Genomic DNA, 25,439 nt, shown 5'->3' on the forward strand with positions numbered 1-25,439 from the left:
ATTTTATTTGCTCTGTGCTGTGCTAGAGTGCTGCCCAGGGCACTAGTGCTGCATGGAGTGCACGCGCAACCGCCGAACATGTCCACATATTCTCTACGGGCTCTAACATGCATTGTTTCCATTGATAGGTACATATAGATGAAAATGGTGCTTGGTAAAAGGTCTGACTATGGCGACGCCAAGTATGCAGGCGTGCAGGTGCCCTTCTCCGATGATATACCCAAGACCGTAGAAGTGAGTAAACCGCAAAAAGTGTAAATAACTCTCTCGGGCGGGGTACATCGCGGTCGGCGCCCGATCGCCATGTTTCGCGCCGCCCTGCGCCCACCGCTTTGCCTCACCCGGCCCCCTCTGGCTTGCAGTCCTATGGCCTGTGCGGCTTTGACTTTGTGGTGGCGCCGCTGGTGCGCGAGAGCTGGCGCCCGCCCGCCCCGGCCGTGCTGGACAACGGCGCGCTGCCCTCGCCGCTGGAGCGAAGCGACTGCCTCTACATCAACAGCTCGCAATGGGCCAACCAGGTGCGGCCGGGGCAGGGGGATGGGCAAGAGGGAGCGGCAAGCGGGAGCGGCACCAGCACGCGGCGGCAGTTGGTACGGCTGGCGGGACCAAGTGTGCGAGTCGAGCCCTCGGGCTGTGTGCCTGGGCACGGTTGGCGCCTGAACGCGCCGTGCCGGCTCTTGCCCAACACACGCTCTTGCAAAGTACGCACCCCTCCTCCCCACCTCCCACGCATCCCACACCTCCTTATCCCCCCCTCCCAAAAGGTGGTGGGCGCCGTCAGCGACTGGATCCAGCCCGACGCGGCCAACCCCGCACTGCGCCAGCGCTCCGTGACCGCCCTCAAGACGCAGCTGGGCTGGGCGGCGCACCTGGGGCTGCAAGCGGTGGTCATGCCGCCGCCGCACGCGCCCGGCCGCTGCCCCAACTACGCCGGCGTGCTCAACCAGGTGGGGGTGGGGTCGTGAGAGGGGGCTGCGAGAGGGGGGCTCTGAGAGGGGGCTGTGAGAGGGGGGAAGCGGGGCAGGGGGGGGGGGCAGAGGGGCTGGGGCGCGCGGGGGCTGGGGTTGGGGAGGGCGGGCTTGGGGTGGGGAGGGGCGGTGGGCGGAGCCGTGGGTGGAGCCGTGCGCGGTCCTTGGAGGCGGAGGGAAGGGGCTTCGTGTGTGCTCCCTTGATTAACGTATTGCGCCACGCGACGCTTTTTGCCTTCCTACCGCAGGCGCTGCAGAGCCTAACCCACATGGCGCTGTGGCTCACGGTGCCGCTCGTCATCCCCACACCCACACCCGCCCACGGTGCTGACAGCGGCGCGGCGGTGTCGGCTGTGGCGGGCGCGGGCGGCTTGGACGGCTGGGAGGCATGGCACCAGGTGGGGCGGAGGGCGGAGGGGGTATTTGGGGGAGGGGGGGTGGGGGAGGGGGGGTGGGGAAGGGGGGGTGGGGGAGGGGGGACAGCATGAGGGAGGTGGAGAGCGGCAACGGAACACACAGGGAATGTGGACCAGGCCTGCGGTGTGGCTTGTGGCTTGTGGCTGGCGCCTGGCGGACCCGTGCGGCTCCTCACCCCGGAGGAGGAGCCCAGAGACCGCCGAGACGACCCGCTTCGCTCATGCTGTCTCGCGCCCCACCATTCCTCTTTCCCCACCCACCCCACCCCAAGATTTTCTACCGGCTACCATTTCCTTAGCTACTCCAGAATGTAACCCCACCCACCCACCCCACCCCCATCCCGCCGCTCCGCCCCGTAGGTCCGCGCTCAGTGCGACCACCACAACCTGCTCGGCGCGGCGCTGCTGGTGGGCCCCACCCTGCCCTCCCCCGCCTCGCTCAAGCGCTGGGCGGGCGAGCCCGTCAAGGCGCTGCTGCTGCCCACGGCCGTGTTCTCCGCCAACAAGCGCGGCTACCCGGTGCTGCCCAAGGCGCACCAGGAGCTGGTGGCGGCCTTCTTCAGGCTGGGCGTGCAGGTGGGTGGGTAGGGCTGTGTGTGTGTGGCTGTGTATGTGTGGCTGTATGTGTGTTAAAAGACAACAAAAGAATCCCGCCCGTGTGTGTGTGTGTGTGTGTTAAAGAGCACAAGGAAAACGTTGCGCAAAGACAGTGTATGCGATGCAGCAAAGCGACGGTTTACGGATGTTACCTGAAGTTACCTCGCATACCTGCTGCGGTGAGCCGCCGGTCTTACCAACCGGAAATCGCGCAACCCCCGCTACTCTAACCTCGAGGGGGGATTAGTGTCCACACGCTCTCAAGGGTGCAAACCCATGCATGTGCTCACGGTACCGTGAGGCCCAGGCACTCCTACGATTCCTAGCTCCGCGTCGCTACTCCTGGCCGCTAAGTCCAAGCTCCCGCCCAATCCTCGATGAAATTCTCACCCTCATGCGGCCATGTAGCACCAGGTCCAAGTACACGCACAGCTTATGGGGACGTCGATCCCCCGGGGCGGCGGCATGGGGAGGGTGGGCCGAAAGTTAGTACAGTACAGGTTATGGCGCAAATCGGAGGAACGCGACAAGCAGGAGGAACACGGCGCGCCCGAGGCGTGTGTGTGTGTGTGTGTGTGTAAAGGGTGTTTCGGGATGGCGCGGGCGGGCGCGTGGGGGCAGGCCTGAGCGGCACCAGCAACGATACCGGTGGCAACCACGTGGCCCTGCCAGCCCTCCGCGGCACCCCCAACCCCCTTCCGGCCCTCAATTGCCTGACTCGCACCTCGCACCACCCCCCACCTCCATCCCACCATCCCAACCTTCTTTGCAACGCCCACCCCAACCGGACCCCCGCCCACTTCCCACCCCTTAACCCAGGTGGTGATCACAGGCGAGGCCTGCCACGCCGTGCCGCCGCCCGCCGCCGCCGCCGCCGCGGCCCCGGGCGCCAAGCAGGTGACGCCGGCGCCCGCCGCCGCCGCCGCGGTGGGCCCTGGCGGCGAGCCGCTGGGCTTCACAGTGACAGACCCGGGCGAGAGCCACCCGCTGCGGCCGTACTGGGAGTACCTGTGCTTCCTGTTCAGGCGGCTGGAGGTGGTGTGTGAGCAGGTGCGGAGGAGGGGGCGGGAGGGGAGGAGGGAGGGTGGGTGGAGAAGGGAGGGGAGGTGGGTGGTGGGGTAGGGCGGGTCGGGGCGGGTTGGGGGAAGGCTGGCGGGTGCGGTGGGGTGGCATGGTGTGGTGTGGCGCACACATGTGAGGTGGAGGCGGAGGTGGAGGTGGAGGCGGAGGCGGAGGCAGCTGGTTGCGGAACAGCCTGTCCGGGGCCGCCACAGGTAGCACCTTGTGTACGGTGCCTTAGCTCCCACCAACAACACGCGTGAGCTGTCCTGGTGAGTGTGCTGACCCCGTTTGTGACACACCCGCACACGCACAGGAGCGGCAGGAGGCGAGTTACCGGGACTACCTGCAAGTGCCGCTGCAGCCGCTGCAGGTGGGAGGGCGTGTGTGTGTGTGTGTGTGTGTGTGTGTGTGTGTGTGTGTTCGTGTGTTTTGTGTGTGCGAGGTTTGTGTGTGTGTGTGTGTGTGTGTGTGTGTGTGTGTGTGTGTGTGTGTGTGTGTGTTCACGTCAGAGGCCCTGTGCTGTAACGTGCAACATGCAGTGTCTGTGCGCGTGCGCGCACATGTGTGTTCCTGGTAATATCAGAACGAGTGTGTGTGTACCGGTCATATGTGCACCGGTATGCCTGTGTGTGTGCGTGCGTGGGGCCTGTGGCGGGCTTTCGTTGGGGCTTGGGGCGGGGCCGTCCGGGCATGTGGCGGCATGCAGCTGCCACCGCACAGCAGCAGCGAGGTACAGAGGCGCAGAGGATGAGTCACCTTGTGACCCGACCGCGCTGCGGCGCAACCTGGTGGGGGTTCCAAACCTAAACCAAAAACTTTGATACTGATGCGCCTCACTCGCACCGATGCGCTTATGCCTTGGGCATTTCATGTCTGCATAGGGCATCGACGATCGCGCATGCATAGAGTCAAGCACGCTCTCGTGCAAACGGGGGCTCTGGGATGTGCACGGGGCAAAGGCGGAGCTGCGCAGACGATGCGACACACCTTGAGACCCGACCGCGCTGCGGCGCATGTCCCTGGGGGTTCCAAACCTAATACCAAAAACTTTGATACTGATGCGCTCCACGGCTTTGCCACCGCCCGCCCGCCGGCACGCCGGCACGCACGCATGCAAGCACGCACGCACAGATGCAAGCATGTTGCATCTCTTTTCACTGTCGCTCCTGTCCCACTTTGGTCTCGCACGCCTGTGGTACCTGGCCACCAAACAGCAACATGCCGCGCAACCGGCCTCCTCCTTCACCTCCCTACCCCCCACACACCTCCCCCTATCCCCATACCCCACCCCCCCACCCCATCCTGTACCGCTTTTCCAAACATCCTTGCCACCTCCCACCCCACCCCCGGCAGGATAACCTGGAGTCCCAGACGTACGAGACATTTGAAAAGGACACCCAGAAGTACACCCTGTACGAGGAGGCGGTGTTCAGGTGGGGGTGGGGCTTGGGGGGGGGGGGGAAAGGGCACCGGGGGGCGGTTGCTTCCAGCAGTCTCATGGGGGACGCAGGGTGGGGGCGGGCCGGGAGGGGCGGAGTTACAGCCCGCAGCACCTTTCCACACCACCCCAACACACGCGCCCGTACCACGCACACACACACACACACACACACACACACACGCGCCTTTCCTGCATGCGCCCTCCAACCCACATCCCCCTCTCCCTCCTTCCCTCCCTCCTTCCCTCCCGCCTTCCCTCCTTCCTCCACCTCCTTCCTCCACCTCCCTCCTCCACTTCCTCCCCCCTCCTCCCGCGCAGGGCGCTCAAGGACCGGCAGGCCGCCGAGGCCGCCGCCGCCGGGCCGCGCGACCCATTCGACCCAGCCAACGCCACCGACGCGCCCGCCGCCTCCGCCGCCTCCACCTCGGGTCGACCGGTGGTTCTCATGGTGGTGGGCGCGGGCCGCGGGCCCCTGGTGCGCGCCTCCATGCGGGCTGCGGCGCGGGCGGGCGCGCGGCTGCGTGTGTACGCGGTTGAGAAGAACCCCAACGCGGTGGTGCACATCCAGCACATGCTGCGGACCGAGGGGTGGAGCGACTGCGTGACTCTGGTGTCGGCGGACATGCGGCACTGGCAGGTGGGCGGGCGGGGCGGGGAGGGGCGGGGAGGGGAGGGGAGGGGAGGGGAGGGGAGGGGAGGGGAGGGGCGGGGAGGGGCGGGGAGGGGAGGGGAGGGGAGGGGAGGGAAGGTGGGGTGGGTTGGGTAGTCTGTTCCAGGGGAGGTGTGTGTGTGTGTGTGTGTGTTTGTGTGTGTGTGTGTGTGTGTGTGTGTGTGTGTGTGTGTGTGTGTGTGTGTGTGTTAAAGAGCACAAGGAAAACGTTGCGCAAAGACAGTGTATGCGATGCAGCAAAGCGACGGTTTACGGATGTTACCTGAAGTTACCTCGCATACCTGCTGCGGTGAGCCGCCGGTCTTACCAACCGGAAATCGCGCAACCCCCGCTACTCTAACCTCGAGGGGGGATTAGTGTCCACACGCTCTCAAGGGTGCAAACCCATGCATGTGCTCACGGTACCGTGAGGCCCAGGCACTCCTACGATTCCTAGCTCCGCGTCGCTACTCCTGGCCGCTAAGTCCAAGCTCCCGCCCATTCCTCGATGAAATTCTCACCTACGAGCGAATAAGAAAACAACAGAGCACAGGGCGGCAGCATGGGAGTGTCACGAACAAGAGCGAAGGAACATGTTAGCGCGGCGGCGCGCGACGAGCAAGAGCAAACACGCAGCCCAGTCCCAGCCCAATTAATTATACTAGGGGTTGCGCGATTTGGGAAAGAGACGGAGGGTGGGCGACCACGAGCAAGTAAACAGGCGGGGGACGGCATGGGCGCATGCATGACGGCAAATGCAAACGGGGTGTCAGCACCACGGGCTGGCGGGGGAAAGACCCCGTGTGTGTGTGTGTGTGTGTGTGTGTGTTAAAAAACGAAACGAAAGCCCGCCCAGACGACGTGTGTGTGTGTGTGTGTGTGTGTGTGTGTGTGTGTGTGTGTGTGTGTGTGTGTGTGTGTGTGCGCATGTGTGTGTATACATATAGGGGTGACTCTGTGGCAGTATGCCGCACCGGTCGTTGTCGTTGCTGCCTACGGGTTGCCTATGGACTCGGTGACTGGCACAGGAGCACTTCAGCGCCCCGACGCCCCCCCGACCGTGTTGTCGCCTCGCCTGCACCTCTACCACCGCCAACACCACCCGCTCACTCCTCGCCGCTCCCCCGCACCCGCACCCACGCCCGCACGCTCTGCCACCACCACCACCACCACCACCACCACCACCACCACCACCACCACTCCCGCCCCCTTCAGGCTCCCGAGCCCGCCGACATCCTGGTCTCGGAGCTGCTCGGCTCCTTCGGTGACAACGAGCTGTCGCCCGAGTGCCTGGACGGGGCGCAGCGCTTCCTGGCGCCTGGGGGCATCTCCATACCGCAGGTGGGTGGGCGCGCACGTGTGTGTCTGTGTGTCCATGTGCCTTGCACCCTGCTGCTGGGCTTCCGCACACACACACACACATTCACACACACCCCCTCCTCCTCCTCCTTCTGGACCCCACCCTCCACCACCCACCCTCCGCCCTCCACCCTCCACCCGCCTGCAGTCCTACACCTCCTTCCTGGCGCCGGTCACCACGCACAAGCTGCACCACGACGTCAAGGCCTACAAGGACCTGGAGCACTTCGAGACGCCCTACGTGGTGCGGCTGCACAGGTAGGTGTGACAGCAGGGGCAGGGGCGGGGTGGGGTGGGGTGGTAGGCGGGTGGGATGGGGTGGGGTGGGTAGGTGGGTGGGTGGGTGGGTGGGTGGGTGCGTGGGTGGGTGGTTGGGTGCGTGGGTGGATAGGACATGTTGGAGGTTGGGGGCGCAAGGCAGGTGCGCCAGCGGGCAGCCGGTGCGCGGCTGTTCAAAGGGCCAGGGCAGCTCAAGGCGGGGAGGCAGGGTGCAAGCACCACTGCCCGCGCCTGTCCACACCTGCTGCCCACACGCCTGGACACCTCCCCACTCCCCGCTCCCTGTCCCCGACTCAATCGCGCCCAACCCATACAGTGAAGCCCCCCGTCCCCCGACCCCATCTCCCACCGCCCAATACACACACGCCACGCCCACACGCCCACGCAGGCACTACCTGCTGGCGCCCACGCAGCCGCTGTTCACGTTCGTGCACCCCAACACCGACGCGCCGATTGACAACTCGCGGTACGACAGCCTCGTGTTTTCTCGCGACCCAGCGGACGGCGCGGCAGTGCTTCACGGCTTTGCCGGGTACTTCGAGTGCGCGCTCTACAAGGACGTGTTGCTGTCGATCCACCCGCCATCGCACAGCGTAAATATGTTCAGCTGGTTCCCCATTTTCTTCCCGCTGCGCGAGCCGGTGTACGTGCCGGCGGGCGGCGAGGTGGGGGTGCAGGTGTGGCGATGCTGCGCGCCGCACAAGGTGTGGTACGAGTGGGCGTTGAGCGCGCCGGTGGCGGGGCCGATCCACAACGTGAACGGCCGGTCGTACTGGGTGGGGCTGTGAGCGGAGCGTTTTGTGTGTGTATGCGTGTGTGTACCGGTTGTGATTTGAGAGGGAGGGGAGGGGCAGCGAGCGGGTTAGGTGGCGTGTTGCGACGGGTCGCGAGGTGAGCGGCGGCAGCATGGAATGAAGATGGACGTCGGATGGGATTGTCGATGCTCGGTTTGGAGTAAGCTACATGCATGCAGGTTGTGCGCGCGCTACTATGGATTGGCGTGAAGGAGCTGGGCAGGAGGTGGGAGGGCGGGAAGGGCTACTGAAGAGTGCGAGTGCGACACTCACACCGGCTGGCGCGCAAGTGAACAGAGTCGCGAGTTTCTCTTTAAGCAGGTGCTATGTTACATGCCATAGTTGTGTAAGCAGGCTAGTATTGACGACCAGCATCATCGGGAGGAAATGCGACCGCCTAATGGCGACTTCGAGCAGATGTCGTCTCGCTGGGAGCCTGCGCTGTAGCTTTTGCAGACAGACCACATTTATTGAGCTCCCTGAAATCACCACCACCAATGACGTTGTAGGGAGCCTCAGAAATATACAGCTCAACATTGCAAAATTTCATAGCAAAGGAACGGCTCCGCCGCGCGGCAATCATAGGATGACAACAGTAGCACTTCAACCCGCAATGATGCCTGCAGCCGGGCTCTCATCGGGAGAAGCGCACATTGCCCATGACCGAGGGCATCCGACAAAGGAGGCGCTCGACTACAGCGAGCTTCCAATCCAGCGTGCCAAGAGCGTAGTATTGCCTGCAGTGCCGGTGTCTATGAACTACACAAACGAGGACATTCCGTTCTCCCACCCAAGTGGTGAGTGCGACTCCTGGCCTCCCCTGACCAATATGGCATGGGGGGCCGTCAGAGGGGACGCGCTCGTGGGGAGCGCGATGAAAGCCAACGGGGAGGAGGGCGTACGGGCGGAGTGGAGACGGGAGGGGTTCAGTCGCACCTGCACACACTCCATGCATTGTCTACGCCGACAGCTGCCACTCGCCCCTTACCCCGGCCCGCGCTCCCCTCCCCCTCCCCATCTCTCCCCCTCCCCCTCTCTCACCATCTCTCCCCCCCTCCCCCCGCAGCCACGCCGCTCACGTCCTGCTACGGCCTGCCGCGCACCTTCAAGGCCGGCAGCCGCTGCCTGAACCCGCTGGAGCCGCGGTACGTGCTGCCGGGCGCCTCCGCCTACCTCGCCAAGCAGCAGGCCGGGTCCGGGCCAGCAGCAGCAGCATCAACACCCGCTGCAGCAGCCAGCCTAGACAGCCCCGGAGCCGGAGGCGCCAGCAGCGGCGGGGCAGGCGCCACGGCCCTGCCCAGCCCCAGCCGCACGGCCTCCGGAGCCGAGGGGCGACTGCTGCCAGCGGTGTCCATCCCCCGCAGCACCGGAGGAGGCGGAGCCGACAGCGCAGCCGCCGTCTCGTCGCCCAAAGCGCCCGGCAGCTCGCTAGCGCCGCCGCTGCCGCCCGCCTCGCCCGGCCACGGTGGCGGCGCCGCCGCCAGCAGCCCACTGGGCCTAAACCCGCACGTGACCACCAATGGCGCCGTCGGCGGACTCCTGCTCTACGGCCCCGGCCCCGGCTCTGGCGCGGGCACGGGCGTGGGCGTGGGCGCGGGCGCAGCCGCCGTGTCTTTGTCGTCGCCCTCCGTCGCCGCCATCGCCGCCGCCGCTGAGGCCAGCCGCTGCCTCAACGTCACGGACATCAACGGCCCGCGCCGCAGCACCTCCACGCCGCCGCGCCGCGCCGGCGCCGCCGGCGGCGGCTTCGACCCCCTGCACGTGTCGGACATCGTGTCGCCCACGCGGCGGCCCAGCCCCACGCGCCACCTCAGCAGCCTCACCACCTCGGACATCCGCGGCGCTACGGTGCGCGCGCGCACGCGCGACGCGGCTTCTCCGGGGCGCGGCACACTCAACAGCGCCGACATCCCGGGCGCGTCGCCGGGCTGCCTGGCGCGCGCCTCGCCCACCACGTTTGCGCTGGGCCGCTGGCCGGCGCCTGCGGTGCCGCAGTTCAACTTCCCGGTGGCAACGCGCGTGACGATGCTCAAGATGCCGCCTAACAGCATGACCTGAGGCGCAGCGTGGCCTACAGGCGCAACGGAGGTGGCAGTGGGGGAGAGGGGGGAAGGATGGAGCGCTGCGGAGGTGTGGGGGGCTGAGGTGTGATGGCGGCCCGGCCGGAAGGCATCGCATGTGAGGCTAGGCACGTTGGTGCGCCTGCAGTGCCGCAGCGTGCGCGGGCATGGTGGGGGGGACGGCGGCGTGGCGTCAACCGCGTGCCGTCTTGGTGGACAAGAATAGAAGGAGATGGGGACATGGGATAGTCAGTTCCAAGCCCAAACTGAACTTTAGGTGGAGGAGTCGTGAGGCGGTGGAGCCGTGGCGGCGTGGCGGCTTGGGGCCTAAGGGGAGGGCAGTGTGTGCCGGGAGGCTGCTGGCGGTGGTACTGGCAGAGAGGATGCCCTAGTCATAGGCAACGCATTGGCGTCCAAAAGGTGGGACTGGCTGGACTGACGCATGGACAGGGACAGGCTCACAGGCTCACAGGCACATGCATAAGGAGCTGCCGTGGTAGCTGCTTAAGCTTCCAGGCAGTGCGGCAGCAATACTATGCCGGACCGCAAACCAGTCGTCGACTGGTTGTTCCGGCTTTTCATCCAATAAAGCAAGGAAAGGGAAGTGGTGGTGAGTCCTCGCACAAGGGCACGGCCGTGTCGGCATGCCATCACGCTGTGGCCCGGCGCTTCGTTGGCAACCGACAGGGTGATAGCTGTTGAGTCCTCGCGCGGATGCTGTTAGGTTTCGTGACACGCATCCGAACGGTGCGACTGCATACAACTGATTCTTCAATTTGCTTGTCCCCCGCTTATTCCCGGTCCAGTGAGCCGCGGCGTACTGGGGAGAGTCGGGGCTGGCCGCGGTCCCAAACGCACTGAGACGAAGTGCTGAATTTGCATTCATAGGGTCTGGGCGAGCCAACAGTGTTGAGACTCAAATCTCAATTTGAGGCTTGGCAGGCGTGTGGGCGTGTGAGGGCAGAGTGATGGAGCCATGCATTACGCTGCGTAGGATGGCGAGCTGCAGGAGTGCAGGGGCACGGCGCCGAGATGTGAACGTCACTTTGGGGGGGGGCTGTGCACGCTCGTTATCGACGATGCTTGGAAACGAATAATGGCGGGGAGGGCTGTTTGTTCTAGGTGCCATTCCGTGCTGACGCGTGTGGCCGTGCGAGGACGTGCAATAGGGCAGCCGGGTCGAAGACTGCTGGAATGACTAGCAGCTAGCAAATCAGAGGCGGCGGTAGGCCGGTCGTGGGGTACCGGTAATGTACTTGTATCTGTGACATATGTACCGTGTCTCTGATCTGTGTGCGAGGCAGGGGCCAAGAGGAGCCGATGGTGGTCACAGCCTTGCAGATTGCAATCGCCAGCAGCGGCCGACGCCCCAGCCTTCGGTCCGTTACCAGAGCCGGCATCCCGCCGCACGCCCGCACCCCAGCCAACACTCCACTCCACCAGTCGCTCCTCCGGGGCCCCATGTACCCCACCGGGCATACGGCATCGATGGCACTGCCCGCGCGGCCCGTCCTCCCACCTTCACTCCAGCCCCTTACCCGCCCGTCAGGACGCACCTCCACCACCTCTTCCTCCCTCGGCAGCCATGCTCCTCATTCAACCCATCGGCACCCGCACCCGCACCGATACCCGCACCGGGCCAAGCAATCGACAGTCGCCCGCATGGCCACGCCGCTGACTCCTCCGGCGCTCGCATTTGCTCCACGCCTCTCTGCCGGTGCCGCAGCCGCCTCGCCGCACTGCTCTCGGCTGCGTCCCTATGTACAGCCTTGCGGCCGCCGAGCAGCCCCGGTGTCAGGCACACGTGCGAGGCAATACCACACGCACACGTGTTCCTCGGAGCGTGCCCGCCTGGCTACCTCCGGCCCACATTCTTAAGGTCGCATGCCGCCATGATCCGATCTCCCCCTCAACCGCCTCAAAACCTGTTTTAACATTTATTGGGTTCGAAGCAAACTACCCCTCCCTCCCTCCCTCCAACGCCCCGGGCAACACAAACTACCCCCCGCCCCGCTCCTTTGAGACACCTAACCCCCCGCCTCGGGCGCAGGCGGCACTGCTGCTGACGGGTCACCGACCGCGGTCGGGTCCATGGGCGGCATCGTCATCGCGCTGCCGTCCGGCACGCCCGCCGCCGCCGCCGCCGCTGCCGCCGCCGCCGCGGCCGCCACCGCCAACCCGCCGTCCACCGGTTGTAGCTGCTCCGCGCCCGCCTCTTGCGGCGGCTGGAAGCCCGCCACGCCCGCCGCCGCCAGCTGCGCATACAGCCCGCTGACCTGCGACCCGTCAAAGGCCGGCGGCACACCTCCCGCCGTGCCGTCAAACAGCCCAGGCACCGCGCCTGGTAGGAAGAAGTTGGGCGGCAGCGCGCCGCCGCCCTGGCCCGCCGCCGCGGCCGCGGCAGCCGCCGCCGCCATGAATGCGTTGGCGTCCATCCCGCCGCCCTGCGCCGCCGCCTCGTTCATCGCCTCCAGCAGGCTCGACCCAGGCCCCGCCTCAGCCCCCGGCGCCACCGCGCCGCTGCCGTCCGCGGGCGCCGCCGCGGCAGCTGCCGCCGCTGCCGCGGCGGCGGCAGCGCCGCCGTCGTCGTCTGCGAGTAGTGCCGACAGCATGCCGCCGCCGCCCGCCAAGAGTGCCATCGCATCCGCCACCGCCGCCGGTGTCGGCGTGGGGCCCTGCATCGGCGGCGGCGCCGTCCCGTCCACGGGCGGCGCCGCGCCCGCCGCTGCCGCCGCCGCCGCGTTCGCCGCCGCCTGCGTTGCCGCCGCCATTGCTTCGCTGTTATCCCCGAACAGCAGCCCCAGCAGCGACTCCGACCCCTCCGTCGGCTGCCCGCCGGGTTGCCCCACCGCCGCCGCCGCCGTCGCCGCCGCCAGCGCGTTCACCGCCGCCACGGGGTCCATCGGCGCCCCCGCCGCCGCCGCCGCCGCCGCTGCTGCTGCCGCCGCCGCCGCGCCGCCGTCTGTGGACGCCGCCAGGGCTGTGGAGAGGTTGATGTTCCACCTGGCCTGCACCTCGGCGCACAGGGTGTCCAGCACCTGGCGCACGGCGGTGGGGTCGGCGTCCCGCATGCGGCTCTGCAGCGAGTGCCGGAACTTGGCCAGCCGTGTCAGGGGCAGCCCGTCCACAGAGTTGTCCGCCTGGGGTGGGGGGTTGGGGGTGGGGTTACATTCATGATTAGTAATGGAAGTGGGGTGGGGTTACATTCATGACTAGTTAAGGAAGTGGTAGACGGGGGTGGGAGAGGGGGGTGCGTGATGCATGGTGAGTGAGAGGACCGGGGGGCGATGAACAGGCGCAGCGTGGGGCGGTGGGTAAGCCGCGCATGAAGGACAGGGGGTGTGAGCGAAGCACGTGAGCACGCATGAAGCGCCCCCCGCCCCCCCTCCCTCCCCCCCCCTCACCATGACGTAGCTGTAGTTGCGCCACAGCTCGCCAAAGTCCACGCGGCCGGGGTCGTCGCGGAAGGTGTCCAGCATGCTGGTCAGCTTGTCCACCAGCGGCTGGTCGGGAACCACCTCCAGGCCGTGCACGTTGGTCCTGCGGGGGTTGCAAAGATTGGTGCAGAGATATGGGGGGGGAGGGCGTGTGTGCATGCGCGCGCGAGATTTTGGGGGTTTGTGGGTTGCTAAAATGATAGCAGCACAGGTAGCGAAGGAGCGGGCCGTTGTCTTCACAGCTGGCTGTCACCGGCCCACCGCGCCCCCGCCCCCTGACCTTGGGGCCTCCTGCCAGCGCCGTCCGCGCCCCCTCTCCGCCCTCCCCTCTCCGCCCTCCCCTCCCTGCCCCCCCCCCATCAGCGGCCCCACCTGACGAAGTATGGCACCAGCTGGCTGTTGCGCGTCTGCACGGTGAAGGTGGTGATGACGGAGATGGGGTGCGGCATGGCGGTGTCGTAGGGGCCCACGATGATGCCCAGGAACGGCTCCAGCTTGGTGGTGGGGCACCTGGCGGACGGGCGGGACGGGGCGGGGCGGGGTACATTCAGGATTAGCAAAGGGGGGTGGGTGCGGGCAGGGACATACTGTAGAGGCGGCGGCGGGCGGCAGCGTTAGAAGGTCGGGGATGCAGTGGTGGGAACCCTTGGGCGACCAAGGAGGAGTCTGGTACTGCAGGCGGAAGGATCGCGCCTCTGACACCACCCTGCATCCCGCTCCAGCCGTCGGCTCTACCGCCCCCCGCTCCTGCCCCGCTCGCTTCGGACCTCCTTCCCACTTCCGCCCCTCCCCCTGCCTGCCCCTGCCCCTCGCCCCACATCCCACCCCTGCCCCTCCCCCTCCCCCGCCCCTCCCCCGCCCCCCGCCAGCGCCAGCCTCACTTGAACAGCGCCTGGTAGTTGCGCTGGTTGTCCATGTCCTTCTGGCTGGGGCTGGGCTCGAACACCGGGTGCGAGTGGTACCAGCCCACGCACGTCTGGCCCTTGGCCTCCATCAGCGACTGCACCTCAACCTGCAGCAAGGGGCGTAGGCGCGTAGGTGCGTGTTTGAGCTTGTGTGTTTGTGTTTGTGTGTGTGTGTGTGTGTGAAAGAGCACATGGAAAACGTTGCGCAAAGACACTGTGTGTGTGTGACAGGGCGGGTAATGCCAGGTGGTTGGCGCCAGCAGGTCTCCCCTGTCTTCCACACCCCTGCACGGCGCCGGCCTGTGGCTCTCCTTCCCTCGCTCCCTTCCCAAACAGCTCATAGCTTACACAACATCCACTCCCGACTTTTCTTGGCCCCCGCCCCGCAAATGCCCACGCGCTCCCCCCGCCTCCATCCCCCCCCCAAAAACACACACACGCCCACCTGCGCTGTGGGGTCGAGCTCCACGCTGGTTGCGGCGTCGCTGCCCTCGGCTCGGCGGCAGGGGTAGGCCTCGATCACCACCAGCTGCTTGGTCTCGGGGTGCCACGTGCCGCCCAGCAGGCCGATCACCTGAGCGGGGCGGGGGGGGGGGGCAGCACATGCAACACGGGGTGGTCAGGCCACAAAGCCGCTTCTCAGCAATCACCTACGCGCCATGCCACCCGCCCGCCATGCCACCCGCCCGCATCCAGTCAGTAGCCCCTCCGTCCCCTTGTAGGACTGCCCTTGCACCACTTCCGACCCGCTCCGTCGCAAGTCCGCTCTCATGCAAGCCGTACACACCCCCACCCCTACCCAAAGTCTTGCCACCCCTCGCCCCATGCCCAACAGCCCCCCTCCCCACAGCCTCCTCCCAGGCCCCTCGCCTCCCCGCCCCTCCCCGCTCCCAAGCCCCCCCCCCCCGCCCTCCTCTCCCAACCCTCCTCCCTCCCACCCTCCCTCCTCCCATCCCCACCTCGAAGTTGCTGAGGTGTGCGTGGAAGTCCATGGCCAGCAGCGCCCAGCTGCTCATGTCCACCGTGTACGGCTGGGCCAGCGGCGAGCCGCTGCCGGGCTGCCCCGTGAACTCCTGCGGCTTCACCAGCTGCAGGCTCTCGCTGGTCTCGCCCATGGTGGCCCGCTGCCCCGCGAGCTCGCGCCGGGGCCGGTTGCGCGCGTACTCGGTCTGCGCCGCCAGGCCGCTGGGCGGCGGCGGCACGCCCATGAGCGGCGCCGCGGGGGCGGCGGAGGGCGCGGGCGGGATGGGCGCCGGCGGCAGCGCTGTGCCGGGCGGCAGTGTGAGCGGCGGTGGCGTGAGGCCTGCGGGCGCGCCGCCGCCGAGCGCGGCGGCGAGGGAGCTCAGCGGCGCGGAGACGGCGCCGCCCAGCGCCGCCGCCAGGCCGCTGGCGGTGTTGTTGCTGTCGGTGGCGCCGCTGAGCAGCGCCTGGAAGCCGCCCAGAGGCGCGCCGCCGCCAGGGGGTGCCGCCGGGCGCCGCCCCCAGCGGGTTGCCGGCGATGTTGGCTAGGTTGAGCCCCGACGCCGCCAGGCTCAGCTGCGCCTGCGCCGCCGCCGCCATCAGCTGCTGCGTGGTCAGGCCGATGTTGCCGCCCGCGGCCGCCGCGGCGGCGGCCACCGCCGCCGCCATGGCGGCGGCGACGGCCTGACTCGCCGCGTCCGTGCCGCCCAGGCCCGGGATCCCGCCCAGCGCGCCGACGGCGGGGTTGGCGGCGGCGCCGTCCGTGTCGTCGCCGTCATCGCTGCCGCCCTTCCGCGGCCGCTTGCGGCTGCTGCTGGTGCGGATGCGTTGCCGCTCGCCGGAGCCGCGCGCCGCCGGGGCTGTGGGCGCCTGGTCGTTGGGCAGGCGGCCGCCGTACATCTGCGGCAGCCGGTCCAGGTCCAGGCCGGACAGAGCCACGCTCAGCTCCTCATGCGTCAGGCCTGTGTGTGTGGGGGGGAGGTTCCATAGAGTGCGCAGTTTTAGTAGAAGGGCCGGGCCGCCAGGTTGCCGGTCGCTCCTTGGGCAGCCCCATGCGGCGACACGCCCCCAGACGCAGTGCCGTGCCGCTTCACCCCAGTACCACATACCTGGCCCCGCTGAACACCCCCTCTCCCCCGCTACCCACACATAACCTGCGTCGAACTCCGCCCCTCCGCCACCAAGCCATCCCGCTCCAGCCCCCGCCCCAGCCCCAGCCTGCCCACAAAAAAAACCACAGCCACTCACGCAGCAGCAGCTCCGGCTTGAAGCCGTAGCTGCGTGCCGCCGCGCTGTAGGGGTCCAGCATGGCGCCACTGAGCGTGTAGCCGGCACCGGTGCGCGCGATGGCGGCCGGCAGCGGCTTGCCCGCCAGGCACAGCTTGATCAGGTACTTCTGCGCGTGCGAGGCGATAGCGCGGTGGTCGCGGGTGCCCACCAGCTCGCTGCCCTTCTTCCAGTCGCGGCCGTAGGCCTCCATGGCCTGAAGGGGGGCAGGGAAAGGGTGAGGTGAGGTGGGGTGAGGGTTTGGTGGGGTTGCTGGACACAATTCCCAATGCGGCAGGGTGCGGGGCGATAAGGAAAATAGGTGGAGCGCCCTCAATTGTCCAAATGTCAAAGCAGCTTCGCTCTGTTCTTCACCATGTGCATCAGCGGTCAGCCAGGCCTGCCCGGTGCTGCTGCCAGCTGCAACCCAGTTCCCTCCTATCCAGCGACGCCGGCTCAGCGCCTCCTCCTCCGCGCCAGCTCTGCCCAGCGGCTGCCATGTTCACTATCACCCCGCCACCGCAGCCCTCTGATCCACCCCGCCTCCCCCCCTCCCCCGTTCCTCCCCCGTTCAGTGCATCCTGTACCGCTTTTCCAAACATCCCTGCAACCCCCTTCCCACCACTCTCACTCCCTACTCTCACTCCCCAGCACGCCGCCTCCCCCCCCCCCCCACACACACACCTTGAGGAACAGTGTCTCCTCCTCCGGCGTCCAGGCGCGGCCCGCCTGGCGCTGCTTGCCCACATCCTTCCGCCGCCGCCGCCCGCTCTTGGTCCGCTCGTCGTCATCGTCGTCCGTCTCGCCGCCCGTGCCCAAGCCATCCACGCCGCCGCCGCCAGGCATGGGCGGCAGGCCCCCGGGCATTGCGCCGGGCGTGGCACCCAGCGCGCCCGCTAGCCCGGGCATGGAGGCTCCGGCAGCCGCCAGGTTGGCAAGAGCGGCCATGGAAGCCGGGTCGGTGATTCCGGCGAGACCGGCGGCGAGCGCGTTGGGCTCCGGCTTCACCTCCATCTTGACGCTGGGCGGCATCGCAGCGGGCGTCACGGCCACCGAGCCGGGCGCGGCTGTGGCAGGAGCAGCGAGTCGCGATGGGCAAGTGTGCGGTGGGTGGTTGGGGGATCGGACGGGATCGCGGGCAGGAGTGTGTAAGGGGTGGGTGCGCGGGTGTCAGGACTGGAGGGGGCCGGTCGCCGCGCTGCAAACGAGCGTGCCGGCAGGGCGGTGCGAGACCCCGGGTCATTCTTAGGACTCAGCATGGCCATCGGTGCTAGCTGCGCCGTGGGGTTGCTGCCTAGCGAGTGCGGGGCGCGACCCGAAGCGCCGGACCGGAGCCCCTTCCCGTGCAGCTCTCTACTGGAGTCCGTCGTCAAGGGGGAGGGGCCCACTGACAGCCCGAGGCGCCCGAAGCAAGTTGTACGCAACGCGCCGGCTCTTGCTTTTTGATAACATGCCCCAAGATTGGTTCAGCCGCCGCAGTGAACAGTTCAAACCAGCGATGCTCGGCGCACCTGGTCCTCTACCGCGCCCTCTGCCGCGCCCTCTGCCGCCTCCTCCTCCTGCTCCTCGCCCACGCCCCCGTCCTCCTTTTTTCTTAGGGCCGCCATAATCCGAGTCCTCAGAGTCGTCTGCGTAGTCGTCGCCAGCGTAGTCCGGGTCATCGTAGACGGTCGCGTAGGGGTTCATAGTGACGCCTTGCGCGGCCAGTGCACGAGCAAGGGCTTCATCATTTGCTGTGTCCATGTCTGCCTAGGTGCTCGGCATTGGCGGAGTCGCCGCGGGGCCGGGGGTCAAAGTTTGGTTCAGGCGCGAAACTTTCTATTTAGGCCTCGTTCGCCGCGCCCTAGTGGCCCCTATGCAACTGTATGCTATCCTTTGTACCAGGAACGAGGGCGGAGGGTCCTGCAAGCGCTAGGGAGCTCGGAAACCCAGCTCGGTTGCCCTGGGCGCCCAATCGCACCAATTGCACCCGACTGCATGGGCGCCCCATCCCTAATGGTTTCCTTTCGCTTCCTCCTGAGCGAGACTGCGCGAGAGAGCCGTGGCGGGAGGACATGACCTCGGCGTTGCTAGTGGCCAGCCGCAGGGCTCGGCAAGCCCAGGGCTTACCGCGGTGCCTGCTCCATGCAATCGGCATTCATGCAGGGACGCGAGCTGAGTTCGCTAGCGTCGCGCTTCAAGAGGCCGGGACCACACCGAGCACCAGCGGGTATGTGACTTTTTTTTGCGCCATCACCCATTTCGGAGCAGCTCCCCGCGACCACATGCGCCCTGCCTTAACACTGACGTGTAAGGATGGCTAAACTTTGTCGAAAGCGCTAGTGGTAAGCGCGCTTGCGGCATGAGTTGGCCCTCCGCGGTTCTCCCCCCCCCCCCCCCCCTCCCCTCATTAAACCTGTTGCGCTGGTCCTAGCGCTCCCACCACTTACCACATCCACTCGCCTCCGTCGACACCAACCCTGCCCACGCACAGGCAGGAGCAGCCCTCCAGCGCCCAGCTCACCCCCGCCCACCTGCGCTCCTACTACCCGCTCAACCTGGCGCTCCTGCCCGAGGCCGCCCGCGGCTCCGCCGGCGCCTTCTACACGCCTCGCGACCCGGGGCACGAGCGGAGAGGCGGCTGCAAGGCTCTGCAGCAAGAGATGGAGGCCACGGGCCGCGCCTCCATCCTCTACCGGCCCATTATGGCCGCCCTGAACGGGGCTGTAGCAGCGGGGCAGCAGCCGCGGCTGCTGCTGACCGGGCCGGCCGGCTGCGGCAAGTCCCTAGCGCTGCTGGGACTGGTGGAGTGGGCGCGGCAGCAGGGCTGGTGAGTGCGGGTGTAGCAGCAATTGCGTGAGCGGGCGCGGGGCTGTGGGTGCGTGGGCGGGTGCAAACAGCTCGCTCATTCCAGCCCGAGCCGACCATGCACACGCATACGTGCCTTTCCGAGTTCCCGGTTTCAACATGTTCAACGTTCTCACGTGGTGCTCAATCCATCAGGCTGGTGGTGTACGTGCCCAGCTGCCTGGCGCTGGTGCGCGGCGGCTACTTCGCGCGGCGGGGGCGCGGCGCGGCGGGCGGCTGGGACACGCTGACGTCAGCGCAGCAGCTGCTCAAGGGCGTGATGGACGCACACGGCCCGCTGCTGCAGAGCCTGCCCGTGCTGCCGGTGCCGGGCCGCGCCGCGCGGCGGCAGCAGCAGCAGCAGCATGAGCCGCGGCAGGCGGACAAGCCGGCGAAGGTGGAGGAGGGGCAAGGGCAGGGGCAGGGGCAGGCGGGCGGCTCTGGGCTCCTGGAGGAGGGCAGTGGCAGTGCCAGCGGGGCAGGCGGCGGCGGCGGCCGGACGCTGCAGGACGTGGCGCTGCGGGGTCTGAGCAGTGACGACAACGTGAGTGACCGGTGTGGAGCAGGGGTTAAGTCATAGCCCAAAGCAGATGAGGGAGGGGGTGTGGAGCCATAGGCAGGCGCTGTCGCCCGGCGGACGGCTGTTGACCGCTGCCAGTGCTGCAACGGAGAGGATGCGGGGGCATGAGCGCAGGGTTGACTGCCCGCAGTCCGCAGACTGTTGATGGTGTAGCCGCCTGTACGCCCACAACAGCTCGCCCCCCATTCCTGCACTCGGCCCCTCTCACTTACCCACCCCAAATCCATGCCCTCACGCCCCACAGGCCCAGCTGGCGGTGGACTCGGCGCTGCAGCTCATACGCCAGCTGCAGCTGCTGGGCTCGGGCGCCGCCCAACCGCCGGATTCTCAACCGGGCCAACCGCCACGTGTGCTGTTCGCACTCGACGACTACAACTACCTGTACGGCCCAACCGACTACGGCGTACAGCCGCCGTCCGCCAGCCCGCTGCAGGGCCGGCGGCGGGTACTGGACGCGGGGGAGCTGATCCTGGCGAGGGGGCTGCGGCTGCTGGAGTCGGAGCTCGGCACAAACCCAGTGGCGGCGGCGGCGGCTGGCGGCGGCGCGGGGGGTGTTGGGGGTGCAGTGGTTGTGGCGGCGACCACTGCCACGCCGGCGCTGCCCGCGCCGCGGTCACTTGCGTTGGAGGTGCCGCACACGGTGGTGGAGGTGCCTGGGTTTGACGAGGTGAGCGCGAGGGAGGGGGTGAGGGGGGAGAAGGAGGGGGGAGGGGGGAGGGGGAGGGGGAGGGGGGAGGGGGGTTGTAAATACCAGCCCAAACTAGACCGAACCCAATGCAAAAGGGGTGGAGGGAGAGGGCATGCAGTGTGGGACTTGAAGGACGTTTGGACCTCTTTCGGCCCCAGCACCGAGAGCACTTCGTGGGCCAGGCTGATACGTAAGCTTTTAGGGCATCTAGACGCGGTGTGTTCACCACCTAAAATTCCCCAGCTTGCCGCGGGGTTTAAGTGTCGGCCTCTTTCGTACAACACTTATTCACCAGCAACGTAACGGGCGAGTCTTGATTCGTACATCGACCCACCCCCACGCCCCCCCGGGCTGTTGCCCACAAAATGGAGAGTTTGTTTGTGCATGCTTGAAGCGCCGCAATGACTTGCATTTGCGCCAGTCTCGGCCTTTAACCAGAGGTTCCCCGCAACCGCAGCATCCCCGATGCTCTCATTACGCCGGCCGCCCTCCCATTCCCCCATACCCCTGCCCCACACGCCACTCATGGTGATTAGATCATGGTTACACCGCAGCCTTGCCTCCAACCCTCATCGCAGGCGGAGACGGCTGCGGCGCTGGCGCACTACGCCGCTACTGGCGCCGCCACCCGGGCCGCCAGCGCGGCTGAGGCCCGGCACCTGTTTGCGCTGACGGGCGGCAACGGCCGGGAGCTGCGAGCCAAGGCCGGGGCACTGGGGGTGCGTGTGGGCTAGGTAGGTAGAGGAAGCAGCAGCAGGACGGGGCAGCAGGGAGGTCAGGGCGGTTGGTTGCGTGGGCATGCAGAGGTTGGGAGGTGCGGAGGCGGCTGGGCGTTGAGGCGCAGGAGCACGTGATTGGTGCGCAGGCGGCCCGGGCGCCATTGCGCCACTAGTGCTGCGTGGTTTTGGGTGCGCGCTCGTGAAATTTGTGGAACGTCTGTAGATGAGTAGGCAAGCGCAGCAGGCGTCTGCGTTTGGCGGCAGCCGGACTGTGATGCAGGCGTTGTTCGCCCCCATTGTAACGCTTTCGAAGTGCTGTTGACAAGGAACAAGCAGGCACGTACGATGCTCGGGTGCTGGCGCTCGGCAGTCGGCACTCGCAGGCCCTTAGTAAGCCCTCAGTCGGGGCCAAGGTCGGGGCCAGGGCCGCTCTATCAGCGGGTGTAGCAGGAACGCCGGTAAAAGGACTTGATAACTAGCCAGGAACTGCTTGCGGGGTTGTCGTGGAGTTGTGTAGGTTTTGCCCATCATAGCGGGAATGGGGAAGACCTGATCGCTGGCCACTGCGCCGATGCAAAGAACCCCCTTCATAAACACGTTCCTGTCGCTTCTTGTGTCAGTTGTGTGCAAGACGGAACAGGCACGGAGGCAGCGTCCTTGAAAAGCACTTACATGCAAAAATAATGTATGCCGTATCTCGCGCGCTCTGCACCCCCTCGCATCTTCATCGTCACGTCATGTGTAACCCCCGTTGCACGCGCCACCCTGCACGCCGCCCCGGGCCCTGACTCGTGAGCTTCCACGCCAGCCCTAGCACTGCCGACAGCCAGCCCGCCTCGCTCCGAACCCCGCGACTCGATCAAAACCAGCGCAAACCTGGGCATCGCACACGCCCCTCGCCCATTCCCGGTTCCAATGAAGGGCGTCTGCGTTCCACTCGGGTCAGCAAAGCCGTCAAACACGTACAGCGTCAAACACCGTGACAGTTTACACATGCGACGCAAAAGCACATCAAACTCAAACACAGAATCTTCCGTGGCGGTCCGCAAGCTAACACGTTCCTGTGCGCCAAGCCTTGCAGGTCCTATACGTCCAAGGTTTGTCGGGACAATTGCGAATGAATTTGGCAACCAATTCCACACTGCGTGTCCAACAGCGGTTGCGCTAGCGCGATGCACCCGTCTGCGCTTGGACCACACTCGGTCACGTCGTCCCCGCAGTGTCTAAACACCTCGCAACAAAAATGTGAAGCACGGGAAAGCGTCACCACCGTCCCATACACGGGCGCAGCGTGCCGTGCTTCGGCTTCTGGCGTGCGCCCTGCCGCCGAATACTTTTACTTGTCTCTTCATCGGCGCACACGGCACCCACTGCGCCTTCACAGGTACCGACTTCCAGGATTGTGAAGAGCGCAACTTTGCCACACGGCCCCTCCTCGCTGCACTCTCCGGCCATAGCCCCCACACATACACGACCTGAACCCTTGCACAGGGCCCTTACCGGCTAGTGCCAGCCTGCATGCCTCGTCCTCCCATTTGTCCATTCCATTCTGCCAGGAGAATGAGTGTGCGAACGAGGACCGATAGCCATTTGGATTGAGTTGTTGTGCTGATGGCAAGGCCATGCGCCCACACCTGCGACGTGCAGATGTGTGACGCCTGGATCCTAGCATCCACCATCACCTTGCTGAACCACCCACACCGCCTGAAAGCAAATGGAGTGTCAATCAAACAAGTGGAGTAGCGCACGCCGCACCTGGCACACGACACCCGATGCCGCAGCCGCCTTCTCGCGTGCGCCCTCCACTTCATTGGACATGTACGTTCGAGCAGCTCTCATATGTATATAAGACGACGCCGGAGCGAGGCTTGGTCACCGCCGCTCCAGGCGCGTGCGCGCGATCATGCGCAGCATCTTTGTGATTTCGCGCTGCATGCATCACACATGCCACCCGATAAATCTCCCCTACCAGCCCTATGAACTACGCGCACTGACTGATGCCTCACGCACCGCGTCCAGGCCATGCAGATGTGCGATTGCCTCTCTCGCCTCACCATGGATGCGCTTCTGTTGCCCTGTCTTATGTCCCTGACGCGCCCGGGTACCAAAACCCCATTACGAAATGGCTAATTAAACGAGCTTAACGTGATGCTGATGAACTTTGCGCCCTCAAACGGACAGTCCGCCGCCTTGGGTGCCCTGGAAGGCACTCAAGCAAGGCAGCGGACCGGAACAAAGAAGAAGTTACCGCGCGCCTCCTTTCCAAGTCACAAGGTGGTCCAACGCTGACAACATGAATGTAAATAGTAACGGCTGCGACGGGCTGCGGCATGGGCGCTCAGCGCCCATGCGCAAACTCAGCTTGCGCAGCAGGAGTCCAGAAGGAATGTGCACGCGGGCTTTTATGTTGCGCACGCAAGTGTGCGAGCTGCGCGCACTTTGATTTAGCCCACCGGAGTCTTCGGGTTGGAGAGCGGCAACCGGAGCACTCCCAACGCCTGAATCCACCAACTTCCTGCATACCGCAAATCGGCTGCTGGACAGCACACCAAACCATTCAAACTGGTGGAGAAACCCTAACGTCCACTGGATGAACCATCAATGTGCCATTGAAGCTTTGTATGTCGTCCGAGCTTGGTTGCTTCACCGCAACCAGTACCGCCAAGGAGGTCCTTTGCGCTCTCCGTCAGCCTCTCGAACACCGCCGAGCCAACCGCCGCACCGCGAGCTCACAGCGATGCCCCGCCAGCGCCGCTGCTGGCCGCCGCCGCCGCCTCGCGCTGCAGCAGCACCTGGTGGCTGCGCACGATGCGGCCGACGCTGGCCTCCTGGTCCGGCGCCGCCTTCTTCATGAGCGTGCGCGAGCAGCCGCGACACAGCGGCACCACCTGCCCGCGGAGCTCCATCTCGCCAGCCGTCAGCTGGCAGCAGCCGCGGCACTTGGAGAACCAGCCGAATGACGCCGAGTTGTCGCTCTCGCTGCAGGTGGAGTCCATGGCGCCGGCCGGCTGCGCGGGCACGTCGGTCGCAGAAGGAACGCCAACCGACGCGGGGAGCGCGACGGCCGCCACAGACATGGCGGCGCCGGAGGACACGCTTGAGAAAGGCAGGTCATGCTGGAGCACCGGCCCGGAGTGCTGCTGGCGTAGGTGCAGCGCTTCGCCGCTGAAACCGGCGGTCGGTCGCGGCCAGTGCGGCTGCTGGGACAGCTGCAACACGCGCAGTTGTTGCTGCTGCTGGCCAGAGTGCGGCACCGGCTGCGGCGCCGAACCTGTCCAGGCGCCGACGGGAGCCGCTGCACTGGGCAGTGTGGAGCAAGGCAGCTGGTACAGGGGCCCCGGTACGCCCGTGAAGGTGCAGTCAGGCCTGTGCGGCAGCGGTTGCGCGGCTGGTGTCGAGACGCCAGAGGTCCGGAAGTCCGAAGCCGACTGCTCGCTGCCGCTCTGCGCCGCCGAAATCCAGCCCGGTCCAAGCATTGAAAGGGCTTCTTGTACCTGGGTCGCGCGAAAAAGGAACGTGAAACGGCTTATTCAGAGGTGGGAAGAATCAGTCGCGACAAAAAGCCCCTCCAGCGCGGGCGACAGAAACCATACAGCGGCGGCGCCCAGTCGGGTAACCCGGGTTGATAGCAACCCACCTGCGCTGCGACCGCCAGCCAGCACGCCACTTGTGCCGCGTCCGCGGGATGGACCACGGCCACGTGTGAGGGGCCTTGAACTTGCACAGCAGCGTGAAGGCCGAACGCACCGGGCATGGCTGCTGATTGGGACATGACGCGCTTAGCTTGCACCTGCAGAGTGGGGATCGATTGACACTCAACGGCTCTCGCGAACGCACCCGCGCGCTTCCGGGTACAGCAGAGGCACAAAGGCGCTCTTTAAGATGGTCCCTACTGAAAGAGCCCAGCTGCGCACACTAAACGGCATGCTGCAGACCACAGGCAAAACGCTCTCCGAGCGAGTCTCCCCAAGTCCGCGTCACTCAGGCCAGGCGTAGTCGCCCGCTAAGCAAGACAGCGCGCTACGACCTCACAACTAAACCACCGACTCGCTGGGGAGGCGCCCGGCCGCGACCCTGTGTAGCCTCCCCAACTCCAGCAATGCCGATACCGAGACTTCTTCTCCTTTTCCTAGGCTTGACTCACCGCCTCGCTCCAGGCCTCTTGCGGCATGTCTACGCTACGTCGCTTCATGGTTGTCTACTTTCCAGAGTTACACGGTGGCTCGCCAGCGACCCAAACACGACAAAGGAATTTGAGACTGCAACAACCCCGACTAGGAAAAGCGTGCGGGGGAACAGTGTACAGGCCAAATTCTAAACCTGGCCGTCAATCTGAATTAGCGTATGACCTAGGCACGGCGCAATTCGCGGTTTGGCAGCAGCCGGCTCCACAGGTCCCTCAGCGATTCGGCCCATCCCGTCGGCGCTGCAAT

General features: G+C 66.4%; 5 protein-coding genes across 5 annotated transcripts; 3 read left to right on the forward strand and 2 right to left on the reverse strand.

Moving 5' to 3' along the window:
* Nucleotides 1–100: 100 nt before the first annotated feature.
* On the forward strand, nucleotides 101–7,927 carry CHLRE_03g176550v5 (uncharacterized protein). The gene is made up of 12 exons (XM_043060970.1): nucleotides 101–234; nucleotides 363–518; nucleotides 765–947; nucleotides 1,217–1,366; nucleotides 1,745–1,960; nucleotides 2,801–3,031; nucleotides 3,357–3,413; nucleotides 4,397–4,476; nucleotides 4,803–5,121; nucleotides 6,349–6,474; nucleotides 6,641–6,750; nucleotides 7,160–7,927. The coding sequence occupies exons 1-12, from the start codon at nucleotides 145–147 to the stop codon at nucleotides 7,557–7,559; spliced, it is 2,118 nt and encodes a 705-aa protein (XP_042926099.1). The 5' UTR covers nucleotides 101–144; the 3' UTR covers nucleotides 7,560–7,927.
* Nucleotides 7,928–8,030: 103 nt separating this feature from the next.
* Nucleotides 8,031–10,902, forward strand: CHLRE_03g176600v5 (uncharacterized protein). The gene is made up of 2 exons (XM_043060971.1): nucleotides 8,031–8,362; nucleotides 8,632–10,902. The coding sequence occupies exons 1-2, from the start codon at nucleotides 8,182–8,184 to the stop codon at nucleotides 9,621–9,623; spliced, it is 1,173 nt and encodes a 390-aa protein (XP_042926100.1). The 5' UTR covers nucleotides 8,031–8,181; the 3' UTR covers nucleotides 9,624–10,902.
* A 32-nt stretch (nucleotides 10,903–10,934) lies between these two features.
* CHLRE_03g176651v5 (uncharacterized protein) lies at nucleotides 10,935–18,080 on the reverse strand. The gene is made up of 10 exons (XM_043060972.1): nucleotides 17,705–18,080; nucleotides 16,878–17,260; nucleotides 16,176–16,410; nucleotides 15,474–15,889; nucleotides 14,927–15,394; nucleotides 14,413–14,541; nucleotides 13,944–14,074; nucleotides 13,435–13,572; nucleotides 13,030–13,165; nucleotides 10,935–12,765 (listed from the first exon to the last, which is right to left on the reverse strand). The coding sequence occupies exons 1-10, from the start codon at nucleotides 17,934–17,936 to the stop codon at nucleotides 11,653–11,655; spliced, it is 3,381 nt and encodes a 1,126-aa protein (XP_042926101.1). The 5' UTR covers nucleotides 17,937–18,080; the 3' UTR covers nucleotides 10,935–11,652.
* A 110-nt stretch (nucleotides 18,081–18,190) lies between these two features.
* CHLRE_03g176700v5 (uncharacterized protein) lies at nucleotides 18,191–21,602 on the forward strand. Its single transcript, XM_043060973.1, has 5 exons — nucleotides 18,191–18,402; nucleotides 18,667–19,002; nucleotides 19,176–19,563; nucleotides 19,844–20,266; nucleotides 20,866–21,602. The coding sequence occupies exons 1-5, from the start codon at nucleotides 18,248–18,250 to the stop codon at nucleotides 21,019–21,021; spliced, it is 1,458 nt and encodes a 485-aa protein (XP_042926102.1). The 5' UTR covers nucleotides 18,191–18,247; the 3' UTR covers nucleotides 21,022–21,602.
* A 60-nt stretch (nucleotides 21,603–21,662) lies between these two features.
* Nucleotides 21,663–25,356, reverse strand: CHLRE_03g176750v5 (uncharacterized protein). Its single transcript, XM_001703215.2, has 3 exons — nucleotides 25,151–25,356; nucleotides 24,644–24,796; nucleotides 21,663–24,500 (listed from the first exon to the last, which is right to left on the reverse strand). Exons 1-3 carry the CDS (start codon nucleotides 25,196–25,198, stop codon nucleotides 23,736–23,738), a joined length of 966 nt encoding a protein of 321 aa, XP_001703267.1. The 5' UTR covers nucleotides 25,199–25,356; the 3' UTR covers nucleotides 21,663–23,735.
* Nucleotides 25,357–25,439: the final 83 nt, after the last annotated feature.

The sequence above is a fragment of the Chlamydomonas reinhardtii genome, chromosome 3, assembly GCF_000002595.2.
Source record: "Chlamydomonas reinhardtii strain CC-503 cw92 mt+ chromosome 3, whole genome shotgun sequence".
NCBI classification, from domain to species: Eukaryota; Viridiplantae; Chlorophyta; class Chlorophyceae; order Chlamydomonadales; family Chlamydomonadaceae; genus Chlamydomonas; species Chlamydomonas reinhardtii.